The 24,129-nt window shown below is 45.5% G+C and overlaps 1 protein-coding gene across 3 annotated transcripts; it reads left to right on the plus strand.

Moving 5' to 3' along the window:
- Nucleotides 1–3,276: 3,276 nt before the first annotated feature.
- On the plus strand, nt 3,277–22,811 carry HAUS5 (HAUS augmin like complex subunit 5). Of its 3 annotated transcripts, XM_072616284.1 has the most exons (19): nt 3,277–3,428; nt 6,532–6,594; nt 6,699–6,731; nt 7,163–7,187; nt 7,506–7,611; nt 7,704–7,863; nt 7,945–8,014; nt 8,115–8,194; nt 8,287–8,344; nt 8,474–8,589; nt 8,668–8,728; nt 8,880–9,013; nt 9,100–9,262; nt 9,344–9,424; nt 9,629–9,774; nt 9,928–10,039; nt 10,112–10,244; nt 22,307–22,439; nt 22,578–22,811. In XM_072616284.1, the coding sequence occupies exons 1-19, from the start codon at nt 3,331–3,333 to the stop codon at nt 22,687–22,689; spliced, it is 1,884 nt and encodes a 627-aa protein (XP_072472385.1). In that variant the 5' UTR covers nt 3,277–3,330; the 3' UTR covers nt 22,690–22,811. The 3 variants fall into 3 exon arrangements, with proteins under 3 accessions (XP_072472385.1, XP_072472384.1, XP_072472386.1); XM_072616283.1 differs by having other exon boundaries at nt 8,287–8,589; XM_072616285.1 differs by lacking the exons at nt 3,277–3,428; nt 6,532–6,594; nt 6,699–6,731 and having other exon boundaries at nt 6,845–7,187; nt 7,503–7,611; nt 8,287–8,589.
- The last annotated feature ends 1,318 nt before the right edge of the window (nt 22,812–24,129 follow it).

Genomic DNA, 24,129 nt, shown 5'->3' on the forward strand with positions numbered 1-24,129 from the left:
TAATTTGAAATTTGATATTACTATTCCTTCCCACTTTTTAAAAATTTCCCTTAAGATTCTTGATTTTTTTGCTCTTTCATGTGAATTTCATTACTACTATTTCGAGTTCTATAAAGTGATCCTTTGGCAGACTGATTGATATGATGCCAAATAAATAAATTAATTCAGGTAGTACTATCATTTTTATCATATTGGCTCAGCCTGCTCATGAACAATTTATATTTCTCTAATCATTTTATTTCTACAAAGAATATTTTGTCATTGGATTTATATGGGTCTTGTGTGTGTCTTGGTATTTTATAACTTCAGTGTTATTCTCTGTGGAATTTCTGTTTTTATGTCCTCCTGCTGAATTTTATTGTTAGCATAGAGAAATACTGATAACATGTGAATTTATTTTATGTCCTACAACTTTGCTGAAATTGCTGTTTATCAGTTGCCAAATCTCTAAACAAACTTAAATGGGGCAATAATGCATTATTGGTGGAGTTGTGAACTGATTCAATCACTCTGCAGAGCAATTTGGAACTATGTTCCAAAAGCTATAAAACCATGCATGCCATTTGACCGAGTAATACCACTACTAGGTCTGTATCCCAAAAGAGATTTTTTTAAAAAGGAAAAGGATATACAAAACTATTTATAGCAGCTCTTTTCTTGTAGCAAAGAATTGGAAGTTGAGGGACTGCCCATCAATTGGTGAATGGCTGAACAAGTTGTGGTATATGGTTGTGATGTAATACTATTGTGCTATTGAAAATGATGGTCAGAATGCTCTCTGAAAAGCCTGGAGAGATTTGTATGAGTAATACAAAGTGAAATGTACTGTATACAAAGTAACAGCCATAGTGTAAGATGATCAGCTAGCTGTGAATGACCTAGCCGTTCTTACCAATACAAGGATCCAAGACAGTCTGAAGGGCTTAGGATGAAATTAATGGAGTCTTAACAGAGATTGAAGCATGCTTTTTAAATTTTCTTTATGTTTCTTGAGCATTTTTTTTTTGGTCTATGTTTTCTTTCACAATATGCCTGTTATGGAAATGTTTTGCATGACTACACATGTTTAACCTGTATCAAATTGCTTGCCTCCTCAATGGGAGGTGGGGTTGGGGAGGAATTTGGAACTCAAAGTTTTAAAAACAAATGTTAAAAATGGTTTTTACATGTAACTTGGCAAAATAAAATACTAAATTAACATAAAAATAAACAAACAGCTTTAGTTTCTTGTTCTTACATTCTCAGAATAGCTTTTGGTCTTTGTTTACATTTTTTCCCTTTACCTTCCTCTTAGTACATAAGGAATGAATAATAATCTGGAATTTGCGACTTTAGTTGCTCATCTTCTGCCTTGCCTATAGTTTGAAGCCTTGACTTTTGCTTCTAGTCTGCACAACACATGGTTTATTTAACACCTTCATCTGTCTGTATAGGGATCCACTTTTCCTGAAGAAATCATCGGTGAGCTTGGTCTTTGAATACACCTGGCGTTTCTATAGAGACCTTTTGGACTTACAGTCTCAGCCCTGAGTTTGTGCATGGATGTCCTCTGTCTGAATGAGTGCTCGACAGTCCTTCCTAGTCTCCCCCCTTGATCCTCTGGACTTTCTCCATCAAGCCATTATAGCCCCCTCACCCTGCAGCATCTTCACTCTTTCCCTGTTTCATGTGTCTTCTTCTTTCATTAAAATGTAAGTTCCTTGAAGATAGGGACTGTGTGTGAGTGTGTGTGTGTGTGCATCCTTAACATTGAGCTGAGTGCCTGGCACATTGACTTGGGCTCAAACCTCACCTCTATAGCTTACTACCTTTGTGACCTTGGGCAAGCCACTTAACCCACCTGGTCTTCAGTTTCCTCTTCTGTAAATTGTAAGAGATGGACTATGTAGCCTCTGTAATTCTTTTTAGGCTCTAAATTGATAAACCTATGAATTATTTATACTAAAAGATGAGCTCTTCTAGTTAACCTATAACTCCCTGCTACAATCTGGATGAAATTTGGAAGAAATGCTTCATCCACTTAATTTTTCCTCTGTGGATGGTCAAGCTAAAACCTTTTTTCAATAATCACATTTTTTGATCCACTTTGGGACCTGATGCAACCAGGATGATGTCATCCACAGACCAGAGTGTCTGAAGGACCTTACCATCCTTGAACTACCTAGAGATTTTGGCACCTGAAGCCTGCAGTAGAGGAAGTGGGAGATCCAGAGGTAAATTGCTTATTGCCCCATCCAGTTATGGCTCAATGGAGGGGTAGACCTCCCCTAGACCAGGACATTGCCTGGATACCAAAGAAGCATACAGAGCCTCTTTCTCGTCACATGACTTTCTCACCTCCTTTTCCAATCGGGCATCTTTCTTTTCCTAGACACTACTCCTACCCAGTGCTTTACTGGTGACATGTGACACCTTCCTCCCGTCCACTGAGGGTCTCTCCATTGACCTTTGGGGGATGCTCAGCTTTCCTTCTTCCCCAATTGCCTTATTCCATTGACACAAATCAGTCAAGCTCCACCACTTTGCCTATTTGTCAAGAGAGGTTCTTTTTGTTCAGTGGGACTGAGGGGTAAGTGGAAAGTTAAATAAACAAGTTATACCGACGGCTGAAAACGAAATGACAGAAACAAAGATGACGACACAGGTATTACCGTGTTTCCAGGGGGCTTAAAAGTTAATAAGGAAGTTTTCAGAAGCAGGTAGTCATTTGTACCTCTTGGGGATTTTCTTTAATACAGTGTACTTCTTTCTCATTTTCTTTTCTGTAGCCTGTTGCACACCTTTGAATACCTTGCAGTTGTTCAAATAAAACTGAATGTTAAAATGACTGGAAAAGACGGGGCCAGGTTGTGATGGGCACTGATCGCCAAACACCCCGGAGATAAAACAGGGGCCACTGCAGTTGACTGAGCAGGGGGTGACCGGTCAGCCCTCCGCACTATTTGGGAGGGCCACGTGGGCAGCAGGGGGGAGGGGGGGCTCGGAAGGGAGGAGGGTTGGGGGGGGGGGGCCATCGTTTAAGGGGGACGGCATGTGGACAGGACGCTGGCCAGTCACTGGAGGGGAGGGGGAGCAGAAAAGCGGGTGCTCCTCCCCCGAGGATGTTCCCCCTTCCCCTCCCCCTCCCTCTTCTCCTCCCTCTTCTTCTCCGGGAGATGCAAAACCACAAACAGCCTTCCCGGACCTGGGAGGAGTCCTGCTCAGCAACCGGTGACGTCAAGAGCGCGCCCGGGCCAACCAGGAGAGTCTCCTCTGAAGGTCCCGCCCCCTCCCCGTGACGTCACCCGCCGGCGCCCGGAATTCGAGCGCGAGAGCGGGAGCGACGCCGCCATGGACCCCGCGAGCCTGGCGCAAGAGGTGGGGCGCTGGGCGGCCGGAGAGATGGGGTGCCCGACCTCCCTGCTGCCCCCCGAGCCTGCGCTGCGCAGGTGAGAGTCCCCCCTCCCCGGCAGCGTGGGCCTCCCAGCCGGCCCCACCCCCACCCCGCAGTGCGGACCCGCCCCCAGCGCTCCCTTCCCCCCAAGTGCGGACCCTCCCTGCAGCGCCCCCACCCCATCCCAGCCCCCTCTTCCCCGGCATCGTGGACCCCCTTTCGTGCCCTCCCGCCCCCGCCGTCTGCGCGACCCCTCGCAGAATCTCCGACCTCCAGAGGGTCCAGGCCCGGATCTGCATGGGAGCCCCTCCCCCCCCTACTTCGCCCCTGTCCCACCCTGATTGGACGGGAAGCTCGCCCCTCCCCCACCCCGGTTGTCCGGGGGCTCTCCCTGATCTCTAATACCTGCCTGGCTCCCCTCCCAATACTGGGCGACGGGGGCCTTGTTTCCCTCGGATCCCCCCCTTCTCCGGGCTGAACGTTCTCACTTCCATCAGCCCCGGGCCCCTGCCCTCCCTCCTGGGGATCTGTTGTCTCCTTGGCCCGCGTGAGCTCCCCTGACCGAACCTAGTACCGTGGCTGTCCCGTAACTGCAGCCCCCTAATGGATGGTTTGTTGGTTGTTTGAAATGAAGCTGCGTTTAAATGGCTTTGCCACCCTCAGAGCGCTATGTAAATTCAGGGAACGTGAAACATCTTCTGTATTCATTGTTGTGCCAGGCAACAGGAAGGAGAAAGAGCAAAGGAAAATAATCCTGGGCTTCAATAAATTTTGGTGAATTGAATTCTATTTTAGGGTGGAGGTGGGGAAAATTGCAAGGGATAAATAGCCCCTTATAGTTCTGGAAGTACTCCAGCTTCTCGGTGTCCTCAAAATGAAGCTTAATGTTCCATTTGTGGTCTGAGCAGGGCAGGGCACAGCAAGGCAGAACCCATCACTTCCCTTGTTAAAGGCATCTCTCTTGATGCAGCCTAAGGTTGAATTAGCCTTTTTCTTCCTGCTGTCATTCCTTCTCCACCTTGCAGCCCAATAAAATCCCCAGCTCTTTTTCAGACAAACAGCTTTCTAGCCAACTAATCTCATCTCCTTAACCACACTCTTTAAGTTTTTGAACCCGAGAGATTAGAATTCAAGTTTTCCTTCTGACTTATACTAGCTGTGTAACCAGGGACAAGTAATAAGGTCACAGGAACCTTAGAAGCTATCTCATCAAACCTCCTTATTTTATAAACTTCTTTGAACTGGGCAGGATGTTTGGCTCCTGACTTTATCATCCATCATGCTGGTCATCCCTGCTGACTGTGTCATCTGCAGACTGGATAAGCAGGCCATTTATTTATCTAAGTTCAAAGAAGGGTCCATGAAACACTACCCAAGGACTTCCTTCCAAGTTCTTTGGAATGCAGCTTAAAGTCATCTAGCCAACCCCTTCATCTTACAGATGAAGAATGAATGATATTGAACCATGAATAATTATTTTTTAGGTCTCGGCACAGGGGTAGCCTTCTCTGTCCTTGAGAGCAACCTTTTGACTGAATCCAAGTTTTACAGAACAAATTCTTTTATTGAGGGGATTTATTCTGTGAAGTTTGGATTCAGTCAAAGGGCCATGTTTTTGCCTTGAGGCCACAGGTTTCCCACTCTTCATTCAGCCATTTTGAAATCCACCAAAATGTGGCATTGTCCAGCCCCCACATATCTACCTTGCTTACGAGAACAGCATGAGAAGTTTTATTCATTGCTTTACTGAAGTCTAGGTAAAATATATCTACCACAGTGTTCTGATCGTACAACCCAGCAACCTTGTCAGAAAAGCAAACAGTCATTTTCACCTGATCTATTCCGAATGGAGCCATATTGGCTCTCAATATAGCTCGCTTCCTTCCCGTTCTCAGTGTCAACAAGCCTTCCCTTTATATATTCTGGAATTTTCAGGCTCCATTCTTGTCTCTTTTATGAAAATAGAGGTGTTTCCCCTTTTCCAGCCCAATAGCACCTTTTCTGTCCTCCACAGCCTTTCCCAAATCAGTGATACCAGCTCATCTGTCCCATTTACCAATCCTTTAACCACCCTAAGATGTAACTCAGATGCAAGCCAAGCTTTCTCACTGGCTCCTTGCCTGTCTCAGAAATCAGTTCTTTATTAGTCTTTTGCCCTTTCCAGTCCAAAGATCACTCTCTTTGGCCAAAAAAAAAAAAAAAAGCAAATTAAGAGTTAAGTAATTCTACCTTCTTTCCATTGCTTATATGCATTATCCCATCACTACAAGTGATGGTTCCTGTTCTTTCCTTGGGCCTCTTTTCTCCAAAATAGTGTTAAAAAAAGAAAACCAAATAAATCCATAGTGTTTTCCACCAAGTATATTTCCTCAATAGAATTTCAGGCTACAAAACCCTATAGCCTGTATAACTGAAATCTGTTCTCCTCAAATCCAGTGCCTGTTAGATTTTGTGATTGAGGAGAGGAAGGTCAGACAGAGTCTAAGCCAGAGTAGTCATTTATCCACCAAGCTTCCCATAATTTCCTCCTTGATAAGGATAATTAGGTCCAGAATTAGCAGTTCCCCTTTTGTCATTAAGGCAAACTTCTCCCTGATAACTATGTCAGGGCTCTGTGCCAGACACATGAGCTTTTCCTGTCTAGTTCAGTCAGTACTTATTAAGCACCTACTTTGTGCTAAGTGCTGGATGGTGGTTGTATCACCTTTGTTTCTCTGGTGCTGTCCACCAGATGCTATCTACCATCCCCAATGGATCCTAGGTTTCCTCCCATAAGTAGATTACATTATACAATGCTATTTCCAACCCAGCCCGAGTGCTTTTCTCATCTGTTCCTTTTGAATAAGCCATATTCTGATCATTGGCTCCATCTTGTCTCAGCTTTGGTGGCGGCTCGGTGGTGCAGAGGATAGATCATCAGACCTGAGTTCAAATCTAGCCTCAGATGCTAGTTGTGTGACCCTGGGCAAGTCACTTAACCCTGATTGCCTTAAAAAAGAAAAGATCCGCTCTGTCTCTTTAACTTAGGATTTCCACTTGATCTTACTTGTCCCTCATATTTTTTCAGCACCCTTAGTCTCCTGACTTCAGCCTCTCAGTCTCCCCAGTACCTTTTCTTTTCTGGCCTCATGTCTTCTCTTTTAACCCTACTTCCTCAGAATGTGTATGGGCCCCATGGCTGATATCTGGACCTTTCTGACCCAGAGGATCCATAGCCAGAGGTGAGGGAAACTCAGTGGGAGAAGGGGTGGGGAAGGAGGGTCCCTTCTGGGAGAGAAAAGTCTCATGCCAAGCTTGCCCTTTATATTTTTTTGCTTCACTCCAGGACCGTGAGGAAGATTCGTGGGAACCTCTTGTGGTATCTTCCAGACCCCGCTTCCCACCTGGCCCTCCTTGCCCTAGATTCCCTGAGCCTTTGTCCTGGCAGCCCTGTCTGGAACAGCTGGAAAGAGGAGGGGGAGGGAGCCTTTGAGTGAAGGTGTCAGGGGGCAGCATCTGCAGTGGAATGAAAGAGGGTAGTGGGCCTCAGAAGGTCCTCCAGATGAACTCTTGCTTAGCAGGGTGTCCCCCCCTTCATTTATTGGGGTTTGCCAGTTATTGTCCTTTCTCCCTCTCCAAGTTGGTCTTTCCCCCATCCAGAAATTGTCTCTGCTGGCCCTCCTGTGGTCAGCCCTTCCCCAGCCACACTTTCTATGACCTTGCTTTGTCTCTGCCCTTGTCTTGTGTCCCCTACCCTCCTCTCCCTCCAGCACATCCCTATTTAATTCCTTAACCTCTGATTCCTTGCAGGTACAACCATCAGGAAAGCCCAGAGGTGAGAGGACAGAGTGCCTAGGCCTGGGCTGGGTGCTGCTCAGGAGGAGGGGGTTAGGGTTAGTCCTCTGCCCTCTCTCACTTCTGCAGGGACCAATTCATTCACAGGCCTTGATTAAGTGCCAGGCACTAAAGTCACAAGACATCCAAATAATCCCTGGCCACAAAGTGGACCATGTGCAGTTATATAGAGGCCTTTGGGGATAGCAGCACGTTGTCCTTTGAAAGCAGTCCTCTGACCCTGGACAGAACCTAGGACCAGAGTGGGAGGCTCCACAGGGGAGGGGGAAGGCAGCCCCTGATCCCTGTTGCTCAGTAGGCCAGCCGGAGGCGAGAGCTGGAGGCAGCTCTAATGAGGGTACGGGCAGAGATTGGAGAAATGGACCTGAGCCTGGAGCTGGCTGAGCGAGAGGCTGTTGCCCAGGGTGAGCCACCATATGGGGACTCAGGAAGGTCTCAGAATAGGAAAGAGTCCTTGGGATTCACTAAGTGCCTTGTGGCCCTGCTCCTTCTCCAGCCATGACCCAGGAGCTCATCCTGAAGCAGATCCGGGATGCCCAGGGCAAGACTTTGCTCCTCCGGGCACGAGCAGTAGCTGCCCGACGGCAGCAGCGACACCTCAGGGACCAGACCCAGCGGCTCCAAGGCCAGCTCAGCCACCTGCAGGACATGGCAAGGTGGGCCCTGTCCCCTCACCTCTAATCCCGGAGGTCTGAAGCCAAGATCTTCCCCACTTCCACAAAACTTTTCTTCTCCAGGAAAGCAAAAGCAGATGTAGCCTTTGGGCCTCCTACACCCATGCTCTTGGGCCTGGAGCCAGATGTCCTGGTAAGTGTTCTCAGAGTGGAGGTGGGGCACACCCTTCAAGTGGCAGTGGTCTGTGCTCTGAGGCAGCAGCTTCCCTCACTCCTGCTTACTCTCTTTTTAGCGAGAGGTCATGAGGGTCTGTACCCTGCGTACTCAGTTCCTCCAGACTCTACTGACCCCTCATTCTGATCCAAGGACTTTGTGAGTTACCCCCTGCCTTCCCCACTCCCAAGCCCTAGAAATGGCCTGTGTGTGGCCACATCTCCCTTCCTCTAAACACCATCTTCCCTCAGGACTACCCAGGACGACTTGTTTGCCACCACCCACAGGCAGTGGTTCAGTGAAATGGAGGTGAGTAGGACTCTGGGTGGGAGAGGAGCCTGGGGAGCCAAAACTGGAGGGTGTTCCTGCCCCAGGAAGGATCCAGTCTTGCTTTCCCCACCACTGCTCTGCCCCATGATCACTCCCTCCCCGCACCAGGTGCTGATGGCTTCCTACCCTCCCGCCCACATCCTGGGGGCTCTGGAGCACCTGGCTTCAAGGCAGACAGCCGAGCTGCAGATGCTAACTGATCAGTGGGATGGTGAGATACATAGGTAGGAGCCACCCGTGGTGGGAGAGGATGGAGGCGGAGGTTTCCTTCCAGTCCTCTGATTCTTCTTGTCATTGAGTAGGGTACAGCTGGATGATGTGCCAGAGTCTCCAGCCCTGTCTTCCCTGACTCACCTTATCCAGGTAATGGGGTGACCCAACAAGGAGGGAAGTTAGGCAAGGTGGCAGCTCTGTTTCCCCCTCCTTGCAAGAAGGTTTCTTGGGCTATCAGGGCTCTGGGATTCCCTGTGACTTCCCTAACTTTGGGGTTTTCTTCCCTCTTCCCCACCCCCAGGAGGGTTGGCGAGCTGTAGGGGTGCTGACTTCAAAGCGGGGCCCTCTTCTACAGCAAAGTCAAGCCTTGGCGGAGAGACTCCAGGGCCTAATGAAGAAAGTGGCACAGAGAGTGACAGGGTCACAGGAGGTTTGGTGAGATGACTGCGTGTGTGTGTGTGTGTGTGTGTGTGTGTGTGTGTGTGTGTCTAGTTCTCATCCCCAGGTCTTTCCTCCTTCAGCCAAGCCTTGTCCCTGGGGCTGCAGGTGGCTGCACTCCAGGGTACCCGTAACTCTCTGAGAGCTCAGAGCCAGAGCCTAAAGGAGGAGGCCGAACAGAGACAGCAGGAACTTTGGGAGCTCCAAGCCAAACGGCAGCGCATTGTGAACTGGCAGCAGCGAGTGGTGAGCAGATATCACCTGACTTGGGGGGGTAGCAGGGCCCCTACCATCACCACTCTGTCCTAAGCCTAGGTGTGTCCCCAGGAGGAGACCCAGGAGCGGATCCGGGTACTGATCAAGGGGAATTCTGTCAGCAAGAGTCACCTTCAGAAGAGCCCAGGAGAGGTGAGAGGCTGCAGGCCTAGGGTTTGGGATTTAGGGGAAAGGGATCCTGAGGTCCCAGGGAAATGAGAGAGGAAGTTCTGGCTAGGGGGTGTCCTCAGGAGGCAGGGGATGAGGGACTGGGATCTTAGTCCTTGGGCTTGAAGACTCAAGGGTGGTTGGGGCTGGGAATATGCCTTTCTGATGCTTCATCTTCTACCTCTCTAGGTACAGTCTTTGGCCCAAAGGAAAGTGGTTCCAGCTGCAGAAGCTGTGGGGTTGCAGGCCCAGAATTTACTGGGCAGATTGGAGGAAGAAACCCAGTGGCTGCTGGGCCTGGAGCTCAATCCCCTGCTGCGGCGCCATCCAGAGGGGTGAGAATATGTCTCAGAAGATTTCCTCCTCTCCTCCTTCCCAACTGCTGATCCCTGGGCTTAGAGACCCCCTCCAACTCCCCCACTACTGTGAGCCATGTTTGGCTCTGTGGCCCTGTCCTGTGTAACCATTCTCATACCTCCCTCCTCCAGGACACAGCCCCTTCCAGCTGTCCTCCCATCTGTCTACTCTCTGCATCCAGCATGTCCTGGATCCCAGAACCTCATCCATCTGAGCCAGGACCTGGGACTGCCCTCAGGCAAGGTGAGTCCAGCCCAAGCCCCCCTCCACTTTCCACTGGTGTCCTCCCAGCCTCACTGAACCTCTCCTCCCCAGGCCCCAGAATTCCTCTTCCACCAGGCAGTCTCCCTGCGCCAGGATTGGCTGTTTCTTCAGGACCAGCTGAGTCACAGGCGTGGCATGCTGATGTGCCTACAGCAGGATCTGCCCCCAGGACCATCCACCCAGGGTGAGAGGCCCAGGCACCAGGGATAGCTGCCAGTCACCATGCATCCCCAGTTACTGGCCATGGGAAGCACCCCTTCCTGGTTAGAGTCCGGCCCGTCTCAGGGCTCTCCCCTCTCCAGTCTGCCCTGTACTTGTCCAAGGGCACAGATCTGGCTGGACCCTTCTCCTGCTTAGGAGCCTTTAGCAGCTGCCTGGTGTCCACAGGAATTCAGTCCATGCAACAGACATTCCTGAGCCCCCTTATATATGAGGCACAAAAGCTAGATAGGGCGTAGATCCTGCTCTCAAAAAGCTACAAATAATGTAGTTACATGGGCAGAGGAGAGGTCAGGTGAGGGCTGAGAAACAGGCAGAGCGGGTGGGGAAAGTAGCAAAGGAAACCTCCTGAAGGCCACAGTGGCACTAGGCCTCCAAGGCAGCACTAGGTGGTATCAGGGAGAAGTCTGGCCTAGAAAGAGGTAATAGAGATGGGAGAAAGCCCAGGGAGCCCTGGAGAGGTGCATCACCTAGGAGCTGCTTCCTGTGTTCCTATGTGAAATGCAGGGTGAGGGGTAGCACTAAGAGAATATGGAGGTAAAATGAACACTGGGCATCAGATGGGATACAGGTAATGAGGGAGGGCAGAGCAGCAGGGGCAGTTCCAAGTGAGTAGGATGCAGTAGAAACTCCTTAGTCTGGCCTCTGCTAACATGTCACTGGTAGTAGGATGACCAAAGTCTAGGCCCAAATCAAGTTTATGTGGCCTGAGACAAACCTCGGGAGATGGTGTCAGACATCAGGACTTGTAGGAAGTAGCATTCATGGCTCCATTCTAGAGTTTCATTCCCAGGGAACTGTGCAGTGTTTCAGTCAATTGGGGAATGACTCTTAGTTTTATAAATTTGGATTTGTTCCCTAAATATTTGAGAAATGAGAGTTTTATCAAAGAAACTTACTATAATATTGTTTCCCTGCTTCTCTTCTAATTTTGGCTGCATTGGTTTTATTTGTGCAAGCACTTTCTAATTTAATGTAGTCAAAATTATCCATTTTACATGCCATGGTCCTCTCACTCTCGTTTGGTCATAAACTCTTCCCTTATCTATAGATCTGACAGGTAAAATTTTTCATACTTCCATAATTTGCATATGATATCACCCTTTATGTTCAACTTGTGTACTCATTTTGAGTTTATTTTGATGTATATGGGGTCGGATATTGGTTTGTGCCTAGTTTCTACAAGACTGCTTCCCCATTTTCCCAGGAATTTTTGTCAGATTGTGAGTTCTTGCCTCAGTAGACTAGATCTTTGGGTTTTTCAAACACTGGATGACTATGGTCATTTACTTCTGTGTATTATGTGCCAAATCTATTTCACTGATCAACCACTCTATTTCTTAGCCAACACCAGATTGTTTGGATGATTCCTGCTTTATAATATAGTTACAGTGTGAGGTGTGGTGCTGCGAGGCCATGTTGCTTCACTATTTTTTCCTTGATTTCCTTGACTTTCTTGACCTTTAATGAATTTTATTATTTTTTCTAGCCCTTTAAAATCAGTCTTGGATAGTTTGATTGGTGTGGCACTGAATGAGTAAATTAATCTAGGTAGTATTATCATTTTTATTACATTGGCTCAGAAGGACGGATTAATATTCTTCCAATTGTTTAGATTTCTTTATGTGAATGTTTTGTAATTGTGTTCATACAGTTCTGTGTGTATCTTGGCAGTTGACTCCAAAGTATTTTATATTGTCTGAAGTTACTTTAAATGGAATTTCTCTTTCTTTTTCTTCCTGATGAATTTTATGGTAATATGTAAAACTCTTGGTGATTTGTTTGGGTACCCATTTTGACCTTAACTTGGCTTACAGTGTAAGATGTAGGTCTGTGTCTAGTTTCTGCCATATTGTTTTCCAGTTTTCCTAGCAGTTTTTGTCAAATAGTGAGTTCTTTTCCCAGAAACTGGAGTCTTTGGGTTTATCAAACAGTAGATTACCATAGTCATTGACTACTGTGTCTTGTGTATCTAACCTGTTCCACTGATCCACCATTCTGTTTCTTAGCTTTCTGCTTTATAATACAGTTTTAGATCTGCTATGGCTAGACCACTTTTCTTTGCTTTTTTTTTTTTCATTATTTCCCTTGATGTTCTTGACCTTTTGTTCTTCCAGATGAATTTTGTTATTATTTTTTCTAGCTCTGTAAGATAATTTGTTGATAGTTTGATTGGTATGGCACTGAATAAGTAAATTAACATAGGTAGAATTGTCATTTTTATTATATTAGTTCAGCCTACCCATGAGCAAGTGATTTTTCTAATTATTTAGATCTGACTTTATTTGTGTAAAAAGTGTTTTGTAATTGTGTTCATATAGTTCCTGAGTTTGTCTTGTCAGATAGACTCCCAAATATTTTATATTGTCTACAGTTATTTTGAATGGAATTTCTCTTTCCATCTCTTGCTGCTGGGTTTTGTTAATAATATGTAGAAATGCCAATGGTCTATGTGGGTTAATTTTACATCCTACAACTTTGAAAAGTTGTTCATTATTTCAAGTACTTTTTCAGTTGATCCTCTAGGATTCTCTAAATGTACCATCATACCATCTGCAAAAACTGATAGCATTATTTCCTCATTGCCTATTCTAATTCCTTCAATTTCTTTTTCTTCTCATATTGATAAAGCTAACATTTCTTATGCAGCACTGGGTAACATTGGTGATATTGGACATCCTTGTTTCACCCCTGATCTGATTGGGAAAGCTTATAGCTTATCCTTATTACGTATAATTCTTGCATTATATACATACATATAATGGTTTTAGATAAATGCTCTATCATTTTAAGGAAAAATCCATTTACTCCTATGCTCTCTGGTATTTTTCATTGGAATGGATGCTGTATTTTATCAGAAGCATTTTCTGCATCTATTGAGATAATCATATGATTTCTGTTACTTTTGTTGTTGATATGGTCAGTTATGCTCATACTTTTCCTGATATTGAACTAGCCCTGCATTCCTGGTAGAACTCCCTAGTCATACATAAACTGGTCATATGATAAATTGCTGTAGTCTCTTTACTAATATTTTATTTAAAATTTTTGCAACAACATTCATCAGGGAAATCAGTCTACAGTACGCTCTGTCTGTTCCGGCTCTCCCGGGCTCACGTGTCAGCCCCGTATCTTTATCATAGAAAGGGTTCGGTGGGATTTTTTCCTCTAGTTTTCCAAACAGTTTATATAATAATGGGAATTGTTCTTTAAATATTTTTGGGATTCCCTTGTGAATCCGTCTGACCCTGGAGGTTTTTTCTTAGGGACTTCATTGATGGCTTGTTCAATTTCTTTTTCTGAAATGAGATTAAGTATTTTATCTCCTCTTCTGTTAATCTAGGCAATTTATACTTTCGTAAATATTAATACATTTCACTTAGATTGTCAGATTTATTGGCATACAGTTGGGCAAAATAGCTCCTAATTATTGTTTTAATTTCTTCTTCTTTGGTGGTGATTTCTCCTTTTCATTTTTAGTGGTGGCAATTTGGTTTTCTTTTTTTTTTTTCATCAAATTAACCCAAAGGTTTATCCATTTTATTGATTGAGGTTTTTTTTTCATGAAAGCAGCTTTTAGTTTTATTTATTAGCTCAATAGTATTCTTAATTTCAATTTTATTAATCTCTCCTTTAATTTTCAAAATTTCTAATTTGATATTAAATTGGGGATTTTTAATTTGTTCTTTTTCTAGCTCTTTTAGTTGCATGCTCATTTCATTGATCTCCTCCTTCTCTGTTTTATTCATGTAAGCATTTAGAGATATAAAATTTCCCCTAAGAACTGATTTGGCTACATCCCATAAGTTTTGATATGTTGTCTCATTATTGTCATACTCTTTGATGAAATTATTGATCGTTTCTATGATTCACTCATTCTTTTTTTAATTAATTTGTTTTCAGTTTTCAACAATCACTTCCATAAGTCTGAAATTTTCTCCCCTTCCTTTTCCCCTGCCTCTCCCCTCCTTTCCTGAGACGGCATGCAATCCTATATGGGTTCTATACCTACATTCTTACTAAACACATTTTCACATTAGTCATGTTGCACAGAAGAATTAAAACAAATAGGAGAAACCATGAGAAAAAAACAAAACAAAATATAATACAAGAGAAAATAGTCTGCTTCATTCTGCATTCCAGTTCTATAGTTCTTTCTCGGGAGGTGGATGACATTTCACCTCAAGAGTCCTTTGGGAATGTTTTAGGTCCTTGCATTGCTAGATTCACTCATTCTTTAAGATTATATTATTTAGTTTCCAATTAATTTGTAGTCTACGTATCCATGGCCCTTTATTACACACAATTTTTATTGCATCATGATCTGAAGAGGATGCATTTAATATTTCTGCCTTTCTGCACTGGATTGTGAGGTTTTTATGCCCTAATACACAGTCAATTTTTGTGTGAGTGCCATGTACTGCTGAGAAAAACGTATATTTCTTTATATCCCCATTCAGCTTTCTCCATATGTCTACCATATCTAAATTTTCTAAAATTCTATTCATCTCCTTAGCTTCTTTCTTGTTTATTTTATGGTTAGATTTATCTAGTTTTGAGATGGGGAGGTTGAGGTCCCCTACTAGTATAGTTTTGCTATCTTTCATCCTGCAACTCAGTTTATTTTCCTTATCTCTTTTAATTAATTTTTTGCTTTTGCTTTGTCTGATTTCAGGATTGCTATCCCTGCAAAAGCAAAAATAGACCTAATTAAAAGATAAGGAAGGAAAATACATCTTGCTAAAAGGTATCACAGACAGTGAAGTAATATCAGTACTAAACATGTAGGTACCAAGTGGCACAGCATCCCAGTTTTTAGAGGAGAAGTTAAGGGAGTCAGAGGAAAACAGAAGTAGTAAGGGAAAGGGGAGGGAGTCTGAAATCAGGAGGGCAGACTAAGGAAGGCCTGATGAGGAAGAAAGGAAAGAAAGAGAGAGAAAAGTGTAAACTGGGGGAAATAGAAGGGAGGGAAAGACATAGTAATCATGACTGTGAATGGGATGAACTCTCCCATAAGATGGAAGTAGATAGCAGAATGGACTGAAAACCATCATCCTACAATATGTTGTGTATAAGAAACACATTTGAAGCAGAGGGATACGTACACGCAGAACAAAGGTAAAAGGCTAGAGCAGAATCAGTTATGCTTCTGCTGATGTAAAAAAAAAAAAGCAGGGGCAGCAATCCTGATCTCAGTCAGAAGCACTTATTTTCTTCAGTTAGCTTCTGTACCTCCTGTACCTCCTTTTCCAATTCTACTTTTTAAGAAGTTTTCTTCAGTGGATTTTTTTTCCATTTGACCAGTTGTATTTTTTAGTATTTGTTCCTTTTTCAAGCTGTTGACTTTCTCTTGCATACCTCTCATTTCTTTTCCCAGTTTTTCTTCTACCTCTCTTATTTTACTTTTAAAATCTTTTTTTGAGCTACTGCAAGAAGGCTTTAGGGGCTTGAGACCAATTCATATACCACCTTGGGGTTTCAGATGTGGGTATGTTGACAATATTGTCCTCTTCTGAGGTTGTGTTTTGATCTTCCCTTATCACATATTTCTATCATTAGCGTTCGTTTTTGCATCCTGCTCATTTTGTTTGCCTATTTTGTGACTTTTAAAGTTGAACTTTCCTGCTGGAGCACAGGGGGCACTGTCCCAAGCTTCTTGTGCTGGGGGTCAGGGGCCTGGTCACTGGCTTTGTGCACTGGGACCTCAGGTGCTGGCAACTTGCCTTCTGCGCTAGGGCTGGAGGCCTCACAGGTGGCTGCTGAGCCAGGATTGAGGGGCCTTGGTTGCTGATCAGTGCTGCACCTAAGAGCCTCTTGCTGGCTTTCCTGAATACCGTCTGCACTGGGCTGTGCTCCCCTTTTACCCAAGTGAGACAAACCTTTCCTGACGTCCTAAGTTATCTTAAGCTGGAAAATTGTTTCACTCCGTCTTTTTATAGATTCTGTCTCTCCAGAATCCATTTAGAGGCTTGATTTAATGTTTCTGAGGGAAACTGGGGAGAGCTCAGGCAGCTTCCTGGCTTCTCTCTGCCACCTTGGCTCCACCTCTCTCATTTCTTTTTCTAATTTTTCCTCTACCACCCTCAATTAATTTTTTTAAATCTTTTGGTTTTTTGCTCTTTTTAAATATCTCTCTTTAGCTTTTCTAAGAATTCTTGTTGGGTCTGTGTCCAGTCTGCTTTTTTTCTCTTTGCGACTTTGCTTGTAGATGTCTTTTGAGTTTGTTTCTTGAGCTTATAAGAGTATTATGGTCAGGTTTCTTTTTGTTTGCTCATGTTTCTAGCCTATTTCTTGACTTTGGACTTTATATTAGAATTGGGCTCTGCTCACTTCTGGGGACTATGGCCAGTCTGAGTTTCTGTGGCTAGATCTGGGGGCATATAGGTTTACAGTGCTTCTGAGGTAGTGTGATCTGGGGAGAGTTCTAATCACTGCCGTTCTGGTCTGAGCTCAGCTCCATACTGAGATAGGGACTCTGCTCCCTCTCAATGGCAGACCATAACCACTCCTCTCTACTCTGGAACTGTAACCTAGAACTGGGTAATGGGCAAAGGAACTGCCAAATGGCAACTGGTTCCATGCCTGGTGCTGGCACAGGGCTCCATCCCCTCTAATCTCTGTCTGACCAGGTGTTTAGCTTCCTTGTGCTACTACTATTACAGCTGCTGCTGCCTCCAGGCCCTACAAGGTCTATAATCTGTGCTGTCCCCACCACACTGTCCACTGACCTCTCTTTCTGACCTCTTAAACCGTTTTGAACTAGAAAAATGAGTCATTCTGATTTGATTTTGGTCATGTCTGAATTTGATTTGACAGGTTTTTTAAAAATTTTAGACAGTTGGGAAAGCTTTGCAGAAATGTGTGATTTTCTCCACCATCTTGGCTCTGCCCTCCTGGGCAAATGCACTCTTACAAGATGTCCTCCATTCCGGTCATAGTTTAAAGCTATGGTTTAGAAATCCAAGTGTCCTTCTGAGCCATTGGTTTACTTTCCAGATCCATAGTTTTCTTCTTCATCATTTTCCTTCTTGGGATTTCAGTGATGTAATCACCACCCATGGCCTTTGGGTCTTCAGTTTCTTTCCCAAGCTTGAATAACTTTTGGCAAAGTTTTCTAGCAGTATCATTTGTGTCCTTGTCAATCACCTCAAGTGGGTAGTTACTAATCTGTTTTTACAAGTCTTGGGAAGTTCTCTGCTAAAACATGCCTTAGAGAGACCACAATAGACCTCTCTTTTCTTATAAAATTGAAGCTGAATATCATCCTCACCAGCCCTCAGCAAGGAATTCCTGACCACTTCCACTGCATACCCCTTCCTCTTACCCTCCCTCTGTGATCTCTCACTTGGTAAACACCTACTTGGTGCCAGGTATTATGCCAGGTGCCAGGGACACAAATCAAAGAATGACGGAATCCCATATATATACATTAGAGTATGTGTATGTATGCCTCTAACAAACAAGGGATTTTGGGAAGGAGGGCACTGCAGTCAGGGGAAGCAGAAAAGGCTTCCTGTAGAATATGGTGTCAGAGCTGAGTATTGAAGGAAGAGAGGGAGTCAGGGAGTCTGGGGCAAAGGTCCTGAGGTGGAGATGAGTACTGTGTGTCAGGAACAAACAGAGGGCCAGTTTGGCTGGACCAGAGAGGACAGGAAGAAGAAGGTATGAAGTGAGAGGCTGTGGCCATGTTGGAAAAGACTTTAAAATCAAACTGAGGAGTTTTTATTTGAACTTGGGGGCAGTAGGGAGCCATTGGTGTCTGAGTGGGATAGGGACACAGTCAGGTCTTCTCTTAAGGAGAGTCACTTTGGGAGGATGAGGTGGGGAGAGACCCAAGGCGATAGTGATTTGACTGAATGTGAGGAGGGATGAGTGCAAGAGATATCGTGGACATGAAAAGGGCAGGATTCAGTAAGAAAGAAGGAGGCTGGAGTCAAGAATAATGCTGAGATTATGAACTAGAACTGTTTGGTGGTACTTTTGGCAGAAATAGGGACAAGATTAGGAAAGAATAAAGGTGAACACGTATAGTTTGAGATGCCACTTGAACATCCAGTTTAACGGCCAGTGATTTGAAATTGAAATCTCAAGGAAAGTCTTCTGTATAGATTATAAGAGAAGAAAAGAGGGTGGTCAGTGAGGTCTACAGCAGAGAAGACCATCAGGATTGACCATTGGATTGGCCATTGGGACACTCACTCATTCCTAATGACCTAGAGCAGGAGCTGCCCAGCTACCCTACCTGTAGCTAAGAACAGGTTTTCACATTTGTCAGTATGATAAAATTGGATTTACAAGTAGCACCCTGCTCTTAGCTCTCCAGGTTTTACCAAAACAGGTGATTTGCCCCTTATCAAGAGGTGAGCCCCAGATGAACTCCTTGACATTCACCTTTACTCTCTCTAGATCCAGAAGAGCCTGACCTGCCTGCAGTTTGAACCTTAGGAACCTGCCCCTTTCAGAAATCCAAATGCTGCAGGCACAGGGTCGGCCACAGCCCCCTTTCCCAAGCTCTTCAATAATGGAGAAGCTCATCTTTGGGATGATCTGAACCCTGGCCAAAGTCCTCTGCTCACCTCTTTATCCTTCTATCATTCTTTGTTTTGTCTTCTTCTCTCACTTAACACCTTATGTTTCCCCAGTTGGTTTGACTTATATCTTACCTTCTGACCCTTCATTTTGCCATCACTTCCTTTCTCCTCCCCTGGGAGTTTTTAGGTCCTTTTTCCTTGATCCTTTTTCTCCTCTGCTCCACGTACTCCTACATTTTTCTCCCAAAATTCAGTTTCTGGAATTTGAGTCCAAATCTCTCTCAACCCTTCCTTTTTGAAAATTTTTGAAATTAAATACCCCAAAAAAGAGTATTTTCATACACACACACATTTCCAAAACTGTGACCCTCTATTTCAGGCCACTACCTGACTTTCAAAACCCTCCTACTTGTCTGTGTTTCCTTATGAACTGCCTTCTGTTCTTTTCTGTCCATTATAAAAAAATCTCTCTTTGGGGAAAATCGGTATTGCTCACCCTTCCGCTCTCTCCCAGTCCCACACAATAACAAACCAGCCAACTAACCCTGTGAAAAATAAGCCTAGTCAAGCAGAACAAATCTACCCCATGTGGCCACTTCCAGAAGTGTCCATGTCTTTCTGCACCCTGAACCCTTCTCCTCCCTGCCAGGAGCTGGGTTAGGCCTTCCTCGGACCCAATTAGCCAGCCACTGTTTTGACAAACCTTGTGCACACTGTTCTCCAGTTCTAATCAGTTCATGCGGAGGGTTCCCTGTGATCCTCTCTCCCATCAGTTTTCACAGCCCGGTAATAACTCCTTATCCTGACGTGCCATAATTTGTCCAGCTGTTCTCCAGAGAGTGGGCCTCCTCTTGATTCTTTCCTTTTTTTCCTGTTTCCTCCTTTTCAGGGCCAGGAAGTTTGTTTTGCTTACAGAACTTCCCTCCCTTGTGTCATGCTCCCTTTTATCCTATTCCCCCTGTCCTCACCCCAACTTGTTCTCCTGTTGAGTCTGGAGTATTTCTAAACCCAACTGTGCATGTTCAACCCTCCTTTGTCTGCCTCTGGTAGAAGTGTGTTTCATCTGCCACTGCTCCTTTCCCCCTTCCACCATGTTTGTAAACTTCTTTTTATCCACTCCAATCATGAGAAACAACTGCCCCTATTTTTTTCTCCCTGCCTACACTGGTATCTTCCTTCTTTTTCTCCTTTTCAGAGCAGGACATTTCATCCCCAGGCCCTGTGTTTTAACTAACTCCCTTTGATGAAATTAAGTCCTGAAGCAACATTCATTTCTTTTCCCCTTTAGAATGTTAGTACTATATCATACTTTTGAGTCCTCAAGTACATTTACCTTCCCAGGTTTTTCTGCACTCTTGTGTTTGTATGCTAGAGTTTCTACTCAACTCTGACTCTTACCACAAAAATGGTGCAGTCTTCTGTTCCAGTATAGGTCCATTTTTTTCCCTATAGGATTATATTCAGTTTTGCTGGATAAATTATCCTTAGTTGTAAGCCTATCTCTTTTGACTTTTGAAATGTTGTATTCTTGGATCTCCTTTTGTTTTTAGAAAAACTGCCCTTTTCTTGTGTGATCCTGATTGTGGTTATCTGGGTCTGCTTGGATTTCTTCCTTTTGGATGCTGTCAGTACTTTGTCTTTGATATGGAACATTCCTTTCAGGAAACAATTGGTGGGTTCTTTATATTTTCACTTCACCCTCTGGTTCTCATAGATCTGAGCAGTTTTCACTTAGGATTTCCTGGAATATCGTGTCCAGGCTTTTTTTTTTTCTTTCAAATACAGCATGGTTTTCAGAGAGTACAATGATTCTTCAGTTATCTCTCCTTTATCTGTTCTTCAAGCCAGCTGTTTGTGATGTCTGAGAGCCTCATTTTCTTTTTTTAATCTTTCGATTTTCTTCTGCTACTTTTTACTGTTTCATGGAGTCATGAATTTCTCTTTGGACTCTAGTTTTCAGGTGTAAGATTTACTTGTTTCTCTTCTAAGCTATTTATTCTTTCTTAAAGAGCTTTTATTTTTATCTTTTCATTTTCTCATTATTCAAGTCATCCCTGTAGAAAAATCCATTGCTTTTCTTTGAATCTCCACCTGCAGTTAACAGAGTTACTCTTTCTTTTTTCTGGCCAGATTTATAGACTGGTAGTAATCTATGATACTCGTTGTTTTCTTTTTTCTTTTTCCATCTCTAAAGCTGCAGCTCCTGAACTGGGGCTTTGTGGGAATCTGGATACTCACTGCACAGCTCTGTACTTGTGGCTGGAGTGTTCGGCCTTGCCTAGTCTGACCCTGGTTTATCTGGGTTCCCATCCCCACCTCCTTCCAAAGCCCTCTGCTCTTCCAAGGTCCAGAGTTCTGGATCGTCAAGGCCTCTTTGGCAAGTCAGGCCAGGGACCCCAGAGCCCTGCAGCACCCTGGTCTGAACAACATTCTCCCTTCTCAGGGCCCTTCCTGTTTGGGGCTTTTGGGGGGAGCACTTCATTCTGGCTGCCCATACAGGCTGCCCTTGGCCCTGGCCCTTTTCTGGTTGTTCTAGAAGGCTGTATAGTCTTCCTTGCTCTGCTGATGGGCCCTTTTTCTATGGCCTGTGGACTGATGACTTTTGGTGCAGTTTTGGGGTGGAAGAAATCACTTTTTGCAGTTTTCAGTCTATTTCTTGGTCATTATTCAGTCTGGAGTAGATTTCAGGTTTTTGCTGAAGTAGGTGTCCAGGAGTTGGGTAGGCCTCAGTATAGACAGCCATCTCAGCCAGAAATCCCCTTCACCTCAGGCCCAATCACCTCGATGATCTCTACACCCCCTCCTTCTGCCACATGGCTAGCTCTTGGCAGCAGAAATGCATGTGTGGATAGTGTAGAGGCAGAATGCCTGGGGTCCAGCACCAGGGGATGTTTGAGGTCAAGGAAAGGGAGGCGTCAAGGAGAACACAAAGGTTCGTGGGAAAAAAATGGCCCACGCAGTGCTCTTCACACATGTGCAACTTTGAATGCCCAGACCTCAGCAGATGAAAATCAGATTAATCTGGAGGAGGTGAACTCAAAACAATGAAGTACCTGAAATGCTGTGATTCAGAAGACCCCTTGGACTCCTTGGCTCTGTGGAGGTTGAATTTGATGATGATGGCCAAGCCAGACTTGCTGGTGCCTGTGCATTTATTTGTGCAGGCCATGCCATCTGCCTGTAGAGAAGACAGTCCTTCCTCATCTTTGGCCAGGCTCCCATCTCCTTTGTAAAACCTGAAGCAGTTTCCCCAGATAAAAGTTATCTGCCTCCTTAAATTTTCCAAAAACATTGCATCTTATTCTATTTTCCAACCTTTTCACTCTCCCTTGTTTCTCTGCAAGACTTTTCTGCCTTTTAGACTGAAAAGTCCTTGAGGGTAGGGACTGGATCGTGTATGTGAAAATCCCACTGCCAAACGAGGTCCTGCCCAGTGGAAGGGGTTAATGGATGCTCACTGAGTCACGTTGAATTGCTTCCTCCCCTCCCCCCCCAGAACTACTTCAGATCCAGGAATCTGAGGAGAAGAAGCAGCAAGAGCACCTGGGGCCCATCCTGCATCGCCTCGAGGAGCTCATGGAACAGGGACTGGACCACATCCCCCAGCTACTGAAGGCCGTGGGGGACTGGTGAGAGGGGGTGCCCTGGTGCTGAGGGACCCGGGGTGGGGGCTGAGGAGAACTGAGAAGGGGATGCTCCAGACCTGGGCTGGAAGGAGGATCCAGGACCTCCAGGGACCTAGCCTGTCCCTGCCATCTCGCCCCCAGGTGGGACCAGCCAGGGCAGAATGCACTTCCCGAAGAGCTCCAGGACCAGGATGGCCTCTCCCTCCAGCAGTGGAAGCTTCGCTGGGCACGGGCCCAAGGACGAAGAGCCTGAACGCTGAGGTTTGGAGCAGAAGCACAGAGCCAGACAGTTATTGGACTTGAAAAGAATTGGTTTCATCCTTTCACTGTTAAAGTGACAAATTCCTGCTCCCAGTAAAGTGCTTAGAGATTTCAGGACCAGGGCTTTTCTCTGTGCATTTAACCTCTGACCCTTAAACTTCTCCAGTCCTTCAGTGCCCCTGGACCAACTCATGTGCTCTTGGCCCTTGACGTGTCTGGCCTGTTCCCTCAGTTAAAACAAGAGGAGGCAATCAGGGTTTCCTGGGGCAGGATAGGAAATCAAAGACTTGAGATACTCCTCTAAGGAAGGGGGTAGGGGGAGCAGATCTGTGCCAGGTGGACCAGATGATGGGGTTGGGAGCGGAGGGTGAAAGAAGCTCCCACTGTGAAGGTTCTTAGGACAGAGACCAACCCCTTGGAAGGGAAGAAAATCTGACCATGACCTAAGAGCTGGTTTCCACACTGGCACCCTCAGGGTGCCCTTGGCTCCCCCTGGCACATGTTAACATATTGGGGAGGAGGGACTGGCAGTAGAATGTGTAGGGTACCTCCCTCTCCTTAAGTTTGGCCAGGGCTGTGGTGGCCCTTTCCTGGGGAGGATACAGTGGCATCTTTACTCCTGGTGGCCCTGGGGCCACATGGGGACCGGGTTGTTCTCATGAAATTTTAGCCTTCCTGGATTTTTTCCCAGTATTCAAGGACTGAACAGGAGGGCCTGCTTCAATGTGTAGTATATCTTAGTAATGGGAGATGCTTCAGGGATCTTGGATCCCTATGGAAGTGAGTCCCCCCCAGAGTTCCCAAAAAAGGGAAATGCTTCCCCAGGCCCTGGGGTACTCGGCTGCCATTTTCTCCTCAAGGTCTTGCTTAGGAGAGTAGCAGTGTATTTATTGGGGAGTGGAGACAAGGCAGGGGAAGGGGCCAGACCCTGAGCCCCTGCTGGAGAGCCATGCCCTCTGAGATGCGGTGCTTCAGCGCTTTGCTGTCTGTCAAAGCTTTGTACTCCCAAGGTACTTAGACTTCCCCACAGATCCCAGCCAGGAACAGGATGAACCTGGAAAACTAAAGGGCTGGCTGCTGTGTCCCCTGTGTTCCCCCCCCCCCCCCCCCCAGCCCCATATGCTTTCCCCATTCCCCAGGAAACCTAAATTCCAGTGACCTGGCTGAAAAATCAGGGACCACAGCCCTATCCTGACTCCTATCCAATCTCGACCCTAGGTCTCCTCTGTTTCTTTGCCTTTTGAAGGCAGGAAAGAGGGGGTCTGTGAGGTTCCTTCCGAGTGTGAAATTTGGGATCCATTTTATTATTCCTCAGTTCGTGTTAATAGGAGTTGAATGTGACCTTACTCAAATCACTTCCCGTTTCTGGGGTCTCAGCAAGGCAAGGACTTGGACTGGACCAGATGATCCCCAAGGCTCTCTTCTGGGTCGG

Source organism: Notamacropus eugenii, chromosome 5, assembly GCF_028372415.1.
Source record: "Notamacropus eugenii isolate mMacEug1 chromosome 5, mMacEug1.pri_v2, whole genome shotgun sequence".
In the NCBI taxonomy this organism is placed as follows: Eukaryota; Metazoa; Chordata; class Mammalia; order Diprotodontia; family Macropodidae; genus Notamacropus; species Notamacropus eugenii.

Coding starts and splice junctions, on each gene's coding strand:
- HAUS5 (XM_072616283.1), top strand. CDS start 3,331: ATGGACCCCGCGAGCCTGGCGCAAGAGGTGGGGCGCTGGGCGGCCGGA. Junction 8,015..8,114: donor GCCTGGAGCCAGATGTCCTG/GTAAGTGTTCTC, acceptor CTCTCTTTTTAG/CGAGAGGTCATGAGGGTCTG. Junction 10,245..22,306: donor CCCAGGACCATCCACCCAGG/GTGAGAGGCCCA, acceptor CTCCCCCCCCAG/AACTACTTCAGATCCAGGAA.